Genomic DNA, 15372 nt, shown 5'->3' with positions numbered 1-15372 from the left:
CTGGGGTATTCGGGATGGGTGTGTCAGAGACAGTGCAGTTGGCCCAGGATAGAGCAGGGTTTAGGGCTGTTGTGCATAGGATCTCTATGAGTCGCAAACGACTCGACGGCACATAACAACAACAACAACTGATAAGTTACAGACTTTTGTGTTGCTTCAGTTTAACAGTCTTCTCCTCTGGCCTTCTATGGGTGGTTTTGTTCCTTGTTTCCTGTGCCATGATTCTCGTTAAGTTCTCTGTCCTGTCTGTAGTTTGATGGAAGGCGGAGAGTGTTTTCCCCAGGAGTAGGTAAAGTCCCAGAAGTGCTGCCTGGCGTATAGTGCTCAAAAAAAAGGTCCAGGATAGTAACAAGATCCCAATAGTGCAAACCCCAAATCTCAGTAGTTCCTAATGCCCACATATCCTTACTTGCCCCCTCTACTCCTGAGGCTGATTGGGAGATAGCTATTCTTCTTGAAGAGAAAAAGGCTCAGGGAAGTCACAGGTTCCTAACAGTGCAGTTTGTAAGTCTCAGTTGTTCAAAATTCATTTCGTGGTTTTGACTTATTGAGATAAGGATCTTCAGAATTAGGAAATTACAATTGTTTTGAAACAAGAACTGATTAACAGTCTCTGGTTGCTGAAAAAAGAAACCTCTTTACTTAACATCTTTCTACATACATATTTCTTTCCTCTTTTTTTGTAAAGGTAACCTTCCTTGATGAACTATTAAGTACAAATCAAACTCATTTCCATTGAATCAGAACAAACTCGTAGCTGCTGACCCTTCAACAGAATTTTGGAGGCTATAAATCACACAAGAGAAGATTTCTCATCTTTCTTTCATGGAGTTACCGGCGGGATCAAATTAACAGAGAGGTGCTTCTTTGGGAGTTTCCGCTTAACTCCTATAGAATAGACCACCAGGATACCATATGTAAAGGAAAACTGATTTTGTTGTTTTTGTTGTCCTTATGTGCTGTCAAGTTTGAACCAACCCATCGCTAATCTTCTAATGAGTTTTCAGAGGCTATTAATAGCCACGGAAGAGATTTCCCATCTTTCTGGTGGATTTTAACTGAATGTTTTGCATTGGCAGCACAAACCTTAACACTTAAACAGCAGCATTCTCTAATTGTAGATTATTGTTGTTGTTGTTATTCTTGTATACGGTCAAGTCGGAACCGACTCATACCTGACCCTTCAGCAAGTTTCAGAGGCAGATAATTGCACCACGGGAGATTGTCCATCTTCTCCTGAGGAGCAGCTGGTGGCCTCCTATGTGCCTTTGGGATTGCAGCGCAGCTTCTTGCCAGTATATTCTGTGACTACTGTTTGTCCTTAGTCCTGGAAGCCCTCAGAACGGTCAAGTGTTGGCATAATGTGTTTGGAAGTTTCTTGCTCTACACTGCTGTCCCATGAAAATTTGTCCATAAATAGCACTTTCCTTTTTAGGTAATTTCAACCCAACAAAGAAATGTCAGTATTATTTTGCCTAAGAAAGTGGCAAAAGAGATAAAGAATGCACAGCTTTCCTCTATTCTTGCACTTCTCTGACCAGTAGAAAACTGCTGAACAATTAAAATGCACTTTACTTAAGATTTTCCTTAATCCAGACGTAAGAAACTCATTGTTGAGTGTCCTCCCAACCTATACATCCTTATAGATTTTATTCACAAGTTTTTCCTTACCTAAGTAGTAAAATATGTTATCTGGGCTTCAAGATTTTATTTTAGTTTGTTTTCTTATTTTCTGACCTTCCCTTTTTCCATAACCACATCTTAATCAGAAAGCACTATCAGTGGAAGATTCAAGATTTTGTACATCTTAGGGTAGGGAGTTTATTTTGTCTTAACCCAAGTATTCTGAATGGGTGCTCTTAACTCCAATATTTCAAATCCCCATTTTATTAACAGAGTTTTAGGGTATAAAATCTATTACTTGCATTATACAATAGGTTTCAGTACAACTAGTGAGTACATTTAATAAAGCAATTTAAAGAGGAGATGATAGACAAAACGTGCTTTATATCTAAGGGGTTACTACTTACTAATAGTCTTTCTGCACTTTCTTTGTCGCGTTAGTGTTTAAACTCAACTGTCTAAGAAGAGGGGTCATAAATTTAAGAATCTACTCTAATAATTCAGATTTTCCTGCTAAGGCAGAATGGTGGAAGGCTTCTTTTCTGCTTTGGAACTTGCAACTTCCTTTGGAATGGGAGCTCTAACTGGTCAGGGGAGGGGGATGATGACCACTCTCTCTGTATCCTGTTGAAAGAGGTCATAGATGGTAAAAAGCAGTTAGATGTCTTTGGGTGGAGATTGACTCTAGGGTCCATGGAAGATCTAGGAGCTTATGTGAGATTCTATGTACAGACTATTTGTTTCTCTTTCAGTTAGCATCATTTTCTACTGGAAGTAGTGTTAGTAAGAAAGATATAAACTTGGAAAGCATGTTAGGAAGGCAAAATCTTAACAGTAGGGACATGTTTTATTTTCTTAAAGTATTTTTAACTAAGATAAAACTTGATTTGATTGCATTTTCTTATTTAAAAGACTATGCAGAACAATCTATCATTACTTAAAATTTCCTTAATCATAACTTAAAATTTCCTTACTTTTTATTCATTTTTATACTTTATTCACTTACTCTTACACTTTATTTTTTTATTTTCTAGTCACTCTTACTTTTTAATCACTCATTCATATTGGGGGGGGGGAAGTAAAACAACCAAACAAACCAGAAATTTAAGACTAAGTTACTTTCTTTATTTCTAAAAGTACACTATTCTTATTCTCTTCCTACCTAGTGACAGTTTTACACATACTCTTTTATGGTTTCTACAACTGTTTAATCAGCTTTCACAAACTGTCATGCCATTTATAACTGCTTAATCAGTTCTGACAAAAATTCACATTTTCTGCACCACTTATAGACAGAGCATGTTTGGGCTTTTACTTTAGACAATACACAAGTTTTACTTAATTAACTTCACAACCTATAGGAATTTTTCTAATATTCCTGGTTCTTGAAACTTTTGAAGGTTTATAGCTCATTTTTTTTAAGATGGTGACTAGAGCATATAAACAATCTAGTAGCAGAGAAATATCTTTAGTAATTAATATAATGGTATCCGTATAATAAAAATAGCAGAAAATAGTTAAATCTTTATCAAGTATCTTATGGAAAGTGGTGGAACTGTGTAGATGTTTGTGGAACAGTTTTAAGAATGCTCTTTTCTTCATTTCTTAGGTGAGGTAAACTGGTTTTGAGTTACAAAGCTATCTCTTTTTTATACTTTTTTACTACAACTATTTTTTTCTACATTTTTTGATCACATATGTATCTTATACTTTTTGAGTTACTTGTACTTAAAGTTTTTTGAGAATTTTGTTAGGTTGTTTTTTTTTTTTCCTTGAGAAAATTCTGGCATTTAATGTAGCAAGCAAGCCTTGCCCTTGCAGGGTTTGGTATTGGACATTCAGGTATGTGAACAAGAGGCTGCAAAATAGAGCTATTCCGAATTCTGTAAAGAGCCATAAGGTGAGAGCTATTGTTTCAAAGTTATTCTTTTTTTTTTACTGTTTACACTTTTAATTTTACCCTTTCAGTGGAGGAAAAGGCCTTAAAAGAAAAGATAGAACTGGGAAAACTATTTTGTCTTAAGCAAGAACTTGATTATGTTACCTCTTATGTCAACAGCAACTTGGAGTTCAGTTGGCAGGATGTGGGATGCTGATTCCTGTTGGCAGAGTCAATAAATTTCCCCGGACCTCATCACAGGGGGACTCTGTTAACTCTGCTGTTATTGCTAGCATAGAAATATGGTGCTGTGACTGGCCTTGAAGGAGATCAGCAGCACTCCCTGCTTTAGAATGGTCTGGACACTTTGCCCTTTAATGGTATAACCTTTCTTGTTAATGCTGATCAGACTCCATCCTTGGACACTTCGTGGCAGTAGTAGTCCCCAGTGTTGATGTTGAACCTAGAGTTACTGTAAATAAGGTAGATCCACCCATTCAGGAATATCTCAAACAACACTCTTCACTTAAGACTTAAAGAAAGGCAAATGAACTCTTTAGATCCTGCTGCATTAAACTAATATATATGTAGCTTTAAGGAGCAGCTTATATAGGTGGCCACTTAATTTAGCAAGACCTAATCAAAAAAGTTAATAATTCCTAGATACAAATAGATGATAGAGTAAACTAATTTAATTACAGCAGTAGAAAAAGAAAGTAAAAGGATAAATCACCAATTAGAGAAACACTAACTGCAAAAGAATTTCATGAGGTAGGGTCAGGGGGAGAAACAACCTAGGGATCGCAGGCTGGAATTCCAGGGGAGGAAAAAACGCTATCTAGGAGTCAAAGATGAGGTGGTAACATGAAGGAATATGATAAGCTTTTAATACCTGTTGAAGGGTCTTAATATATATCATGTGGTCTTTAGGCAGTTCTTACACTATCTTTAAAAATCTCCTTGTAAATAATTACCTATACGTGGCAGTGCACACTGGGGCTGTCTCTTACTAATATGAAGTCCAGACTCTTTCATTTTTCTTTCCCTGTGGTTCTGATTGCTGTTCCTCCACTATCACAACAGAGTACTATATGTTGCACTTCTCTGACCAGCAAGAAAGTGCAGGGCACTACTCAAGACTTTTCTTAGTCAAGAGGTAAGGGGAGAGGAACTCAAAATTGAGTGTCCTTCTAACCTGTACATTCTTAGAGCATTTATTGGCAAGGTTTTCATTGCATAAGCAGTAATCAATGTTAACCGGGATTCAAGATGTTTTTTTAACTGTTTCGTTTCTTACTTGCTGGCCTTCCTTGTTCCCATAATCACATCTTTATCAGAAGACAGCATCAATGAGAGAATCAAGATCTTGCATGTCCTAAGGCAAAGGAGTTTGTTTTTTCTTAACCCAGGCAACTCCTGTTGCCTGGTCAGCTTAAGCCCTATACCCTATCACCCACTTAATATGTGACTTAGAAAGTTCCCATTCCCATCCTATCAAGCACAGATTTCTCCCTCTGCAATACTTAGTGTTTACACTGTATTGGCTCAGATAAATATGTTCATACTATGGCAAAACAGAGCTCACTCTTAAACTCAGTAGGAGTGTGCTGTTCACTTTGGTTACAGTTACAATTTAATTTAGAGCTTATCTGTCAGCCAATGAGATTATGGAAAGAACACTTCTCCAAGTGTTATTGGAGAAGATGATGATGCAGGATTCTGATATTTGAAAGTGGATGAGTTTCCCAAGAGCATAAAACTCTCTGGATCAAATGCAGATGGAAGGCTGCCAGATTTGTAATTGCATCTGGAATTGAGCTGTAATCCTTACCACTTCTGAACACAATAAGAATGAGAAAACTATATAAACCATATTAGTTTTAAATAATGGTACTTCCTTCGTACTTCCTTCCTATTCCAAATAAAATATTTTCCTGACACTTTGATTAAAGCTGGAGACATTAAAATAAAATTGTATGTCTTCTGGAGCAAGAGAAAGAAAACAATGTATAGGGGAAGAAACTGTATGTTTTCTGAGATAAAAAAGCAAGCCTGTATTTGTGAAGAAAGAGTAAATAATTTATATTATTTTGGCCTTACATATGATTTTTTAAAAAACTGTCTTTTAGGTTTACAACATATGAGTATAAGCTCTTTGTGCACAACAGTGTGGGGTTTACACCGAGCCAGGAAGCAAATGTGACAACATTAGCTGGTCTTCCAGAGAGAGGGGCCAACCTCACCACACAGGTGCTTAACCACACAGCTATCCATGTGGAATGGACTAAACCAAGTAAGTAAGCGGTGCCTGCTGCCTTTGTTTCCCCTGAACTTAATATCAGTACTTATATTAGTTTCTTAGCACCACTAGAACAAATTAACATAGCTGAGTGCTTAAAACAAAAGGAAGAGTGTATCTCTCTTCCTTCTCTGGAGATTTGTTGTTATTGTTGGGTGATGTCAAGTGGATTCCAATGCACAGTGACTGTGTACAACATATCAAAACCTTGTGTGATCATGTTCCACCCCTGCAATCTCTTTTGTGTTTAAAGTTTAATGTTGCAGTCACTCTCAGTACATCTTGTTGATAATTTTCCTCTCTTTGCCTGATCTTCCACCTTTCCGAGTGTGGTATCCTTTTCTAAGGGCTTCTGATAATGGGCTGAAAACATGTGAGATGAAATCATACTATCTTTGCATCTAAGGAGTGCTTTGGCTGTACTGATTCCAAGACACATTTGTTTGTTCTTTGGCTAGTCCAAAGTATATTCAATACTCTTCATCAACACCACAATTCAAAGACATTAATTCTCTGGTCTTCCTTTTTTTATTGCTCAATTTTCGCTCATCTGAAGCAATTGAAAATACCAGGATGTGAATCACCCTAGACTTCAAATGGACACCATTGCTCTTTAGCAGTTTAAAGAGGTTCTCTACAGAAGAGTTTCCCAGTGCCAGATGATTCAAACTGAAAAAACCCACAATGTCATCCTATTGGAACCAACCTTTAGCTGACCCTCCATTGGGTGCTCTGGTGGCATAGTCCATAAAAAATTGCACTCCTAACCCAAAGGCCATGCTTTTCTGGAAGTTTGAACTTACCAGGCACCCCTCACCTCAGGATAAAGATGAGTAATACCTTCCATGCTATATGATTGCTATATTGTTATTGTTAGATGCCATCTAGTCAAACACGACTCATCATAACACTACAAGCAACAATTCTAAACCAATCCTGACCAATCCTGTGCCATCCTCACAATTTCTGACATATTCAATCATGTTGTTGCAGTCACTGGGTCAATCATCTGGATGATTCTTCTCTTTCGTCAACCCTCCACCTTTCCAAGCACGATCTTCCTCTCCAGAGATTAACCTCTCCTAGCAATAAACCCAAAGTGTGTGAGACAAAGCTTTATCAACTTTGCCTCCAAAAAGTACTCTGTATGCCTCCAAGGTGACATATCTGGGCTTTTTTTGGCAGTTATATGAGGTATTCAGTACTCTTCTCCAATACTACAGCTCAAAGGCATCAATTTGTCTATAATCTTTATGCATGCGTTTCTTAGATGCATATCAAGTGATTGCAAAGTGATTACTAAGGCATACTTTAATCCAAAAACTGACATCATTACTTCTCAATAGTTTGGCAAGGTCCTGACTACAGGTTAAAATATTCTAAGTCAAACTGTCAGCGGAGTTGGTTCCTTCTGAGAACTTTGAAGAAGAATCTGCTCTATGATTTTCTTCTAGGGAACCCCCAGCAGCCTTTGGTATTCCTAGATTTGTATGTATATCACTACAATCTTTGCCTTTATCATCAAATTTTGTGCTCTTTGTTTATTTACTGTGTCTATTTTTCTCTGTTTACAATGATACCAGGATATCCTCACATTAACTTTGCTAATTATACTTGCAAATGAATTATTTCCATGTAAATTCATATTTATAGGTACTGAAACTTGGGATTAGAATTTATCTTTATAAGGACACTAAAACAAAAAATGGACACTAGTACACATGTGTTTTAAAATGTTGAGCATCTTACTTGGGAATACCATACTTCTTTCTATACCTTTTCTTGACCTGCTATCTCATTTGCGTTCCCTTGAGACTAAGAATGCTGTTGCTGTCAACTGGCCAGTGTTATGGCAATGTCCATGTACTGATTTAATACAATATCATTTTCTACACCTTCCTACAGCTATGTCAGTTCATATCTGATATCTAGTGACTCATCACTTAAGAACAAGTTGTAGGAGAGTGATAGACTTTTTAGTGAATCTTCTTCAACACTACTTTTAGGTAGAATTGACCCAGGAGACAAAGTCTAGGAGCCAATCACTGAGTTCATTCCAACAATGGTACTGGCTTCATTCAGGTCACACCTTTCAAGATGTTTAAAAACCTCACCAATGGATTTAACTTGTTCTACCACTTTAGAAGCCATAATAGTAGAAATTTCAGGACTGTTTGAGCAACAGAGTAATAGATAATAACTGATCTATTAATTTTGGGGAATCATTATGACAATATGGAAAAAACCTCTAATTATGAAAATATGTATTGGAATCGTCTTTACATATGTAGCTCAATATCTAGCAAATGAACAGCTAATTCAAAATTTGTTAGACTGTTACCAGTTATGGCTAAATATCTGACATGGAAAGGTCTAACAAAAATATGATATGAAAGAAAATTTTGCTTAGTAGCATAATCATGTACTATTAAATCACAGATACACTGCTACTGTTTAGGAGACAACGACCACTTCATTTTAATCTAGCCTTAAGATTAGCTGCAATCTCAAGAGAGAGTCTCTTTCTCATTACCATTTGGTTGGAACTGACTCATAGTTGTCCCTCTGTTGGTTTTCTGAGGCTGTAAATTACCTGGGAGAAGATTGTCCATCTTTCTCTCAAGGAGCCACTGGTGGATTTAAACAATCAAAGATGTTTGGCTTTGGATTTGGCCAGAATTCGCTGTCTCATAGACAACTGTATCCTATATCTTTTAGGACATCTGAATAAGCTTAATCCAGGTCATGTGACTGAGAATTAAAAACAAGGATTTTTGTTCTAGCTGCCATTGAATCCACATTCAAATCATGGAGACACTCTGCCTCCCTCACCTCCAACTCACACAGCATATGTTGTTATTTATAAAGTTTTCAGTGTGTGGTTTTAAGAAGCAAAGCACCAAGTCTTTCTTAGTCCACCTTAGTCCTAAAGCTCTGCTAAAACCTGTTAGTAATATAGAAACAAACAAGACTCCATGGACAGAAACATAAAGGAACATGATTTGTAATTGACCAAGAATAGAACTCTGGTGACATAGCAGAAAAAGAGAATTCTTCTGCAGAACCACTATCAACTCCAGATCCAGCGAAGAGTGACACTTTTACAAATAATGATCAGTATTGGTTGTATTGACCTAAATTATTCTTAACACATTTTAAAAAGACGGTCTCTCCTCAGCAAGAAAAATCAAGCAACCCAAATATAAAATTAACAGAAAATATGAAAAGACTCTTAACTCATGATGACTATGAGATGAGCAACAAACACAGGGCAATGCTTGATAACACTAAAAGACGGTGATCTGTAAATAAAGATAAGAAATTACCATCTTGCCCTAGCAACAATAGCAAAGTTCAATGGGCCAGCAAACAATAAATGCTGGCAAGGACACATGAGGTTTGAATTCTTGTACATTGCAGGGGGGAATTTAAATGCTGCAATCACTATGAAAAGAAGTTTGGTGTTTCCTTATAAAGAGAAAACAGAAGTATCATTTGATCTAGTAATTCCACTACTAGAAATATACCATAAAGAAATAAAAGCTACAACATGAACAAGAGATGCACTCTCATGTCATTGTAGTATGATGTACAATAGCAAAGAGACTGAAACAACCTAAGTACGTATCATTGAATGAACAGGTTGAGAAACTCTAGTATTTTCACACAACGGAGTACTCTACAACATTGAAAAGCAAAAAAAAAAAAAAAACAACAACTCATGAAATACTACACATGGATGAGTCAAGAGGGCATTCTGTTTAGTCAGATAAGTTTCAAATGGATAAATATTAGACAACATCATTGTTATAAGTGTCTAGAGAAATGTTTACATTCTAGAGAACAGTCTATCAAAGAGTGTTTCTGCAGGTGATGTTATGGAACAAAATGTGCATTAATTACTGATTAGAAGAAAAATGGCTTTTTAGCTTTCACTCAAAGCAAAATTAAAAATGTTAAAAAAATATAAAAGGAGAAAAGAAAGAGCAGAAAAAATTTCTCTCCTAGAATTATGACAATGTTGCAGGCTTTTAAAGAGTTGTGTCATCAGTATTGGGATATTTTAGGACATTTTAATGGAAGAATTAAGTTAATTGATACTTATTAATACTCTCTGAGAAAAGTATCCACCACCACCACCCCCAATCAGTAAAAAAAGAAAATTTCTGTGAAAGTAGGCTTTTGTGTGTAATATATTTTCCCCCATCATGTTCTTCCTGTCTGTTCTACTCTTATTAACCGATTCATTTTAAAACTTTCTTATGAAGGTGTATGCCACCCTTGCCACAACATTTGAATGTCTCTTCTAAGATCTAACTGCTGAATTTTCACTGATATAGGTCCTCTATGTTATAATTGCATGCCTGAAGTAAGCTCGCTTATAAAAACTGACAAACCTAATAGATCTGAAGCAGCTCAGTGAAGTTTCATTACATTGGTAATCTGAACCTCTGACCTTCTGGATGTAGGTAATGCAATCTGCTGTTATTTCCATTCATACTTTAGAAATTTTCCAGATAACTATTTGTGAGCACAAAGGTTAACTCTCAAAAGAGGGTCATCTCTCTGAAAGCATGTTGCATTATTGCTTTCCTTCTTTGAGCAACCTGCTATCCTAAGTAAATTAACTAGTCACTCCTCTATGAAAAAACCACCTACTTTGTGGCATTTTAATTTCAAATATTTCTCTACCTAGGGAGGATAAAAGTGGTTGTTGTTGTTGTTGTTATGTGCCGTCGAGTCACCTGCGACTCATAGCGACACTATGTACAACAGCCCTAAACTCCGCTCTGTCCTGTGCCAACTGCACTGTCTCTGACACTCCCATCCCAATTATCCCAGTCACTGAATCAATCCACCTCATAGAGGGCCTTCCTCTCCTGCGCTGTCCCTCCACCCTCCCAAGCATGATGTCCCTCTCTAAGGACCGGTCTTTCCTCACAACATGTCCAAAGTATGTTAGACGGAGCCTCAGAATCCTTGCCTCCAAGGAGCCACCCAGTTTAACCCTTTCCAGGACAAATCTGTTTGTTTTCCTAGCAGTCCATGGTATTCTCAATACTCTTCTCCAGCACCACAGCTCAAAGGCATCAGTTCTCCTTCTATCCTCCCTGGTCATTGTCCAATTCTCTGATGCATAACAACTGATTGCGAAGACCATGGCCTGTTTCAGACACACCTTAGTCTCCAGAGAGACACCATTGCTCTTCAGTAACTTGGAGAGGTCCCTAACAGCAGACTTTCTCATGGCAATGCGCCTTTCCATTTCCTGGCTGCTGGTGCCAAGACTGTTGACTATGGAGCCAAGCAAACCAAAGGTGTGTACAATCTCAGTCTCTTCACCATCATTGCTATTAGATTAAATAGAGTCAAACACAACTCAGCAACCCTATGAAAAAGAAATCTGAACCCTGCCCTATTCTGTGCCATCCTCACAATCTCTGACACCCACGAGCCCATTGCCACAGTTACTATGTCAATCCACCTGATAAAGCATTTTCCTCTTTTACCATCCCTTCACCTTCCCAAGGATGATGTCACTCTCCAATGAATAGCCTCTCCCAGCAACATGACCAAAGTATGTAATGTTGTTGTTTTATGTGCCGTCGAGTCGCTTGCAACTCATAGTGACCCTATGTACAACTAAACTCTGCTCTGTCCTGTGCCAATCACACTGTCTCTGACACACCCATCCTGATTACCCCACTCACTGAATCAATCTACCTCATAGAGGGCCTTCCCCTCCTGCGCTGTCCCTCCACCCTCCCAAGCATGATGTCCTTCTCCAAGGACAGGTCCAAAGTATGTTAGACAGAGCCTCAGAATCCTTGCCTCCAAGGAGCCACCCGCTTTAACCCTTTCCAGGATGAATCTTTTTGTTTTCCTAGCAGTCCATGGTACCCTCAATACTCTTCTCCAGCACCACAGCTCAAAGGCATCAGTTCTCCTTCTATCCTCCTTGGTCATTGTCCAACTCTCTGATGCATAACAAGTGACTGCAAAGACCATGGCCTGTATCAGACGCATCTTAGTCTCCAGAGAGACATCATTGCTCTTCAGTACTTCCCTAACAGCAGACTTTCCCATCACAATACATATTTTAATTTCCTGGCTACTGGTGCTGAGTGTTGACTGTGGAGTCAAGCAAACTAAAGCTGTGAACAATCTCAATCTCTTCACCATCCATCCTGATGCTGTCAAGGCAAAGTTTAATTATTTTTTCCTTCAAGGAGCTCTCTGGCCTCACCCTCTACAAGACGTATGAATTTGTTCTTTTGGCAGTCCATGAGATATTCATTACTCTTCTCCAACACCATTGTTAAAAGACATCAGTTTTTCTTCTGTCATCCTTGTTCACTGTCCAGCTCTCAGCAGTATAGCAAGTGATTAAAAAGACCATGGTCTGATGAAGGCATACCATAGTCCTCAAACTAACATCATTGCTCCTCAATAATTTGGAGAGGTTCTTGACTGCAGACTTTCCTAACACAATACATCTCCTGATCTCTTGACTGTAGGTACTATGTATATTGATTGTAGATTCAAGGAAGATGAAGTCATTCACAGTTTCAATCTCTTCTGCATCTATCATCTTGTTGTCTATAGGGCGGGTAGTGAGAATTTTTATATTCTTGATGTTGAGATACAACCCATATTGAAGGTTGTATTCTTTGCTCTTCTGCAACAAATTCTTCAAGACCTCCTCACTTTTAGCAAGCTAGGTTCTATTGTCTTGCAAATGAAGGTTATGGATGAGTTTTCCTCCAGTCCTGATGCCACATTCTTCTTCATAGAGTCCAGCTTCTCAAATAATTTGCTCAGCATACAGATTGAGTAGATATGGAGATACAACACTGATGCACACCTTTCCTAACTTTAAACTGTGTAGAATTACCTTGCTCTGTTCATGCAACAGTTCCTTGGTCTAGGGACAGGTTTCACACGAACACCATTAAGTGTTCTGGAATTCCCATTTATCTCAATGCTAGACATCATTTGCTATGATTCACACAGTTAAATGCCAAAAAGTGTATCTGATATGTTGAAAGTCATGAAGTTATAGATTGAAAGTGTCTTGTGGTTGAAAGTCAGATATACAAATATTTATTCATTAAAATTAACTTTACCCAAAAACATCCCCTAAAGTCTTCTTTAAACCAAACAATCATTGAGTTTAATCCATAAAGAATGTCTGCTGTAGGTAATGTGCTCTTTTTCTTTCAGCTCACTCCACAGGAGGAAGTTGGACAATTTCTTCCTTTGTGATAGAAAGCCTTAGAAACCTATTGGAGGCTCAAATATGAGTCTACTTGATGACAATAAGCTTAAATTTTTGCCTGTGTCATGAAATGTGAGTTATACCAGCCCACAAGCCCCTGTAAAGGATCACTCCAATTCTTTAAATCGTCCTTTAAGAGCAGACACTCTAAATTGGCAGCACATAGACTCTATTTCCCTCTCTACCTTCCATCCATTGCTTAATAGCAGAAAATTATTTTCTTCAAACAGAAATACTTCACTAATTACAAGATTATTTCACATAAAGAAATCTTTTTTTTATCCAATTAAAAGATCTAATAATTAAACAAAACTATTTCCACCTTGCTAAAGGGGAAATATCAGGTAGTAATTTGGAAGACAGCTATTTGGCCAACTGACTGAAAGATATCCATTTATTCTCATTTAAAAAAATAATTATCCAACAGAATGTGAAAATAAAGAATATTAATTAATATTCTAAATTAATATTAATTAATTAATATTACTTATTAACACATGAAAGTAAGATACTGCCGAATATTTAGAGGTGATGGAACAAGAATACCATTACTAAGGTCACGTGAATCTTGGCTGAAAGCAGAGAATATCAGAAAGATATTGATGCATACTTTATTTATTATGAAAAGTTATTTGTATGAATTACCAAAAAATTATGACTAACACTGCGAAGGATGGGAAACCAAAGACACTGAATTGTGCTCGTGGGAAATCTATTCATGGACCAAGAAGCAGATGTGAAACAGAAGAGAGAACACTGAATGCATTTAAGCCAGAAAAAAATGTGAACAATGCCTCTATAGACCTGCCTAACATGTTTAAACATAGCTAACAGCTAGGCAGAGAGAACTCTAGTGGCTTATTGGGTGAGAAACTGTGCTGCCAACCCACAGGTACATGTTTTGAATCTACTAGCTATTCCATAGGAGAATGGTGTACAGTCTCCTCGTGTGTGTTTTTAAGTCTCTGAAAACCTGCTTGAGGGTCAGCTGTGAGTCACTTCTGACTCAATGGAATATTATGTTGTTGTTAAGTGCTGTCAAGTCACAAGCGACTCATTGTGACCCTATGAACGAAAGTCCTGGACACCTGTATAACTTTCATTCTTTCTCCAGGTTCATAAGGGTTCCACAGGCAAGCTATTATGGAAGTGGATGCCACGCCTGCTTCCAAATTTCTAACAGCAACAATATTTTACCACCTCTATCTTTCTAATGTCTATGGAAATATAATGTTTTGTTTCTGTTCCTTCTTTTAGGGAGCTCTGGTGGTTTAAGATTAAGAGTTGAGCTGGCAATGAAAGGTACAGGTTCAAATCCACCAGCTGCTCCACAAGAGAAAGATGAGCTGTCTCTTCCCAGGCAATTAACTGACTCTGACAACCCTCTAGAAGGTTAACCATGCATTCTGACTCGATGGTATACAACAGCAACAACATTATTGATTTACATAATGAAATTGAATAATTCTACCTTAATCAAATACAGTAAACTCATATTACATCATTGATAAAAACCACAATTTTATAAGCAGAGATAGAAAACATATTTCTTTATTCTGGTGACCTAATGAGTAAGGAGGTGCACTGCCATCCAGTGGCTGTCAAACAGGTTCAAATCCATCAGCTACTTTGAGAGCTAAAGATAAACAATCTCCTTCCATGCAACTTAGAGCTTCTGAAACTGTGGGGGAGTTAACTTTAAGCAAGTTCCAACTCAATTAGAATGAGTTTGAGTTTGGAAATCTTCAGAGAGGTGTGAAAAAAATACAATCAGATAATTATTACTGCTATTAGGTATCATCAAGTTAGTTGTGATCCTGCCAGCCAATGTATAATGAAAAAAAAACAAAAACAAAAACAAAAAAAACAAAAAACCCAAACAACCAAAAACCAACAACAACAACAACAAAAACCCAACCACCAAACACAACCCCCAAAACACAGCTTGATCCTATACTAACCTCCCATCATTGTTTAAAGTCTTCCTCTTTTTCACTAACCCACTGTTTTACCAAAAATTATATCCTCTTTCAGGGACTAGTCTTTCCTGATAATGTTCAAAGTATGTGAGATGAAATCTCACCATCCTCAGTTCTAAGGAGCAGCGTTCTGCCTGTAGTTCTTTCAGGACAGACATGTTTGTTCTTTTGGAAGTCCATGGTCTATTCAATATTCTTAACTGACACTAAATTCAATAGCATCAGTTCTTCCTTCTTCATTTTCTAAATTCTCCAAGAATATGAAGTAATTAAAAGTATAACTGAATTCTGATGAACTCACATCCTCAACATG

At 37.4% G+C, this 15372-nt stretch overlaps 1 protein-coding gene across 1 annotated transcript in view; it reads left to right on the top strand.

Annotated features, from left to right (window-relative positions):
* Positions 1-15372, top strand: part of USH2A (Usher syndrome 2A (autosomal recessive, mild)) — a 1454174-nt gene that overhangs the window by 1082563 nt on the left and 356239 nt on the right. Inside the window, exon 44 of the mRNA XM_006890571.1 lies at positions 5632-5795. Coding sequence (XP_006890633.1) covers positions 5632-5795 — 164 coding nt within the window. The remainder of the gene's footprint in view (positions 1-5631; positions 5796-15372) is intronic.

The sequence above is a fragment of the Elephantulus edwardii genome, unplaced genomic scaffold, assembly GCF_000299155.1.
Source record: "Elephantulus edwardii isolate Elephantulus edwardi_28Jun2011 unplaced genomic scaffold, EleEdw1.0 scaffold00090, whole genome shotgun sequence".
Lineage (NCBI taxonomy): Eukaryota > Metazoa > Chordata > Mammalia > Macroscelidea > Macroscelididae > Elephantulus > Elephantulus edwardii.
This window is presented reverse-complemented; position numbering and strand designations above follow the sequence as displayed.